The sequence below is a fragment of the Eimeria mitis genome, genomic scaffold, assembly GCF_000499745.2.
Source record: "Eimeria mitis Houghton genomic scaffold, Emh_scaff6068, whole genome shotgun sequence".
Classification (NCBI taxonomy): domain Eukaryota; phylum Apicomplexa; class Conoidasida; order Eucoccidiorida; family Eimeriidae; genus Eimeria; species Eimeria mitis.
Window position 1 is genome coordinate 1 of NW_013574287.1, and position 1,216 is coordinate 1,216.

Consider the following 1,216-nt stretch of genomic DNA (forward strand, 5'->3'; position numbering starts at 1 on the left):
AAAAATAAGGTGAGCACGTTTGTGAAAGCAAGAGGGCTGGGTTAAGGGCCCCGCCCTAACGATGAAATTCGCCGAGGTCCCTGCCCTTTGCAAAGGTCACTTGAACTGACCGTCCGCCACCTGAACCCGCCAACCAGAGCAAATCCTGCGGTGCCTGTGCGTACCCACTGCAGTTATATTCTTAGCCATGGGGCCTCCTATGTCGTCGTCCGCTGCGTTGGACGCGAGCTCACCACGGCAGAAGCGCGAGCGCAGGGGCCCCCCACCGACGAGTTCTAGCAAACAGCCTTCAAAAGAGGCGCCTAAGGGAACTTCGTCGGGGGGCCTCGCTGGAGTCGTCGCTGGAGAATCGTCTATCTGCACTGTGGCGCTGGGGAGCGGTACGTTAGCGCTTTTCGATCCTGTCTTGGTTTTGCGCCAACCGCGCGTGGCCTCTAACTCGTTTGCTGAACAGCACGAAACTGTGAATGTAGTAGTACAGCACCCAGAACTATAAATATGACTTGCACTAATATTGACGACGGGTAGGGTCATGATATGCTTGGTTGTTTCCGCAAAGGGCTGAACTATCGAGGATACAATGTCGTGGACTTGGCCCGAGAAGCAACTTTCGAGGAGGTGGTACATTTGCTGTTGCTCGGCGAGCTGCCAAACCACCAACAGCTGGCGATCCTAAAGCAGAAACTCTACAGGGCGAGGCAGCTGCCACCTCAGCTCCTAACAGTTCTCAAACAAATACCGAAAGAAGCCCATCCCATGGTAGGAGAGCTTCACAGGAAGCGGTGTTCAGAAGCTTCACCCTCTGACATAGCGACAGCTCGGAGATCAGCTGCAGTAACTGTTGCAACTGGAGGATGTGTTAGTGCGCAGGTTCCCTAATCTGCGCCTTGTGTGCTTTCTGCGCTGCAGGATGTCTTGAGGACGGCCTGTTCCGTCCTGGGTACGCTAGAGCAGGAAACCAATCCACCGCAACAACAAGTCGACGTGCGTTATTCTGCGTAGCCAAGCTTAGAACGTCGGTTTTTGTATCTGGTTTATTCGCAAAACAGTCAGCAGGGGCTCGGCCCACTGACACCGATGACGCATGCAAGCACCGACTCTGAACAACGAGAGGGGCATCAGCAGCAGCACCAACAAAGGTGGTCCGTTCGTGTCTTGTTTTTCTGCAGATTGCTATTCGTCTCATTGGTGGCTTCCCAGTCGCCTTGAACTACTG

At 54.3% G+C, this 1,216-nt stretch overlaps 1 protein-coding gene across 1 annotated transcript in view; it reads left to right on the top strand.

Moving 5' to 3' along the window:
* Window positions 1-187: 187 nt before the first annotated feature.
* Window positions 188-1,216, top strand: part of EMH_0085720 (citrate synthase, putative) — a gene marked incomplete at both ends in the record, with an annotated part of 2,414 nt that continues 1,385 nt past the window's right edge. Inside the window, 3 exons of the mRNA XM_013500938.1 lie at window positions 188-380; window positions 560-759; window positions 910-940. Of these exons, the coding sequence (XP_013356392.1) occupies window positions 188-380; window positions 560-759; window positions 910-940 (424 nt within the window). The remainder of the gene's footprint in view (window positions 381-559; window positions 760-909; window positions 941-1,216) is intronic.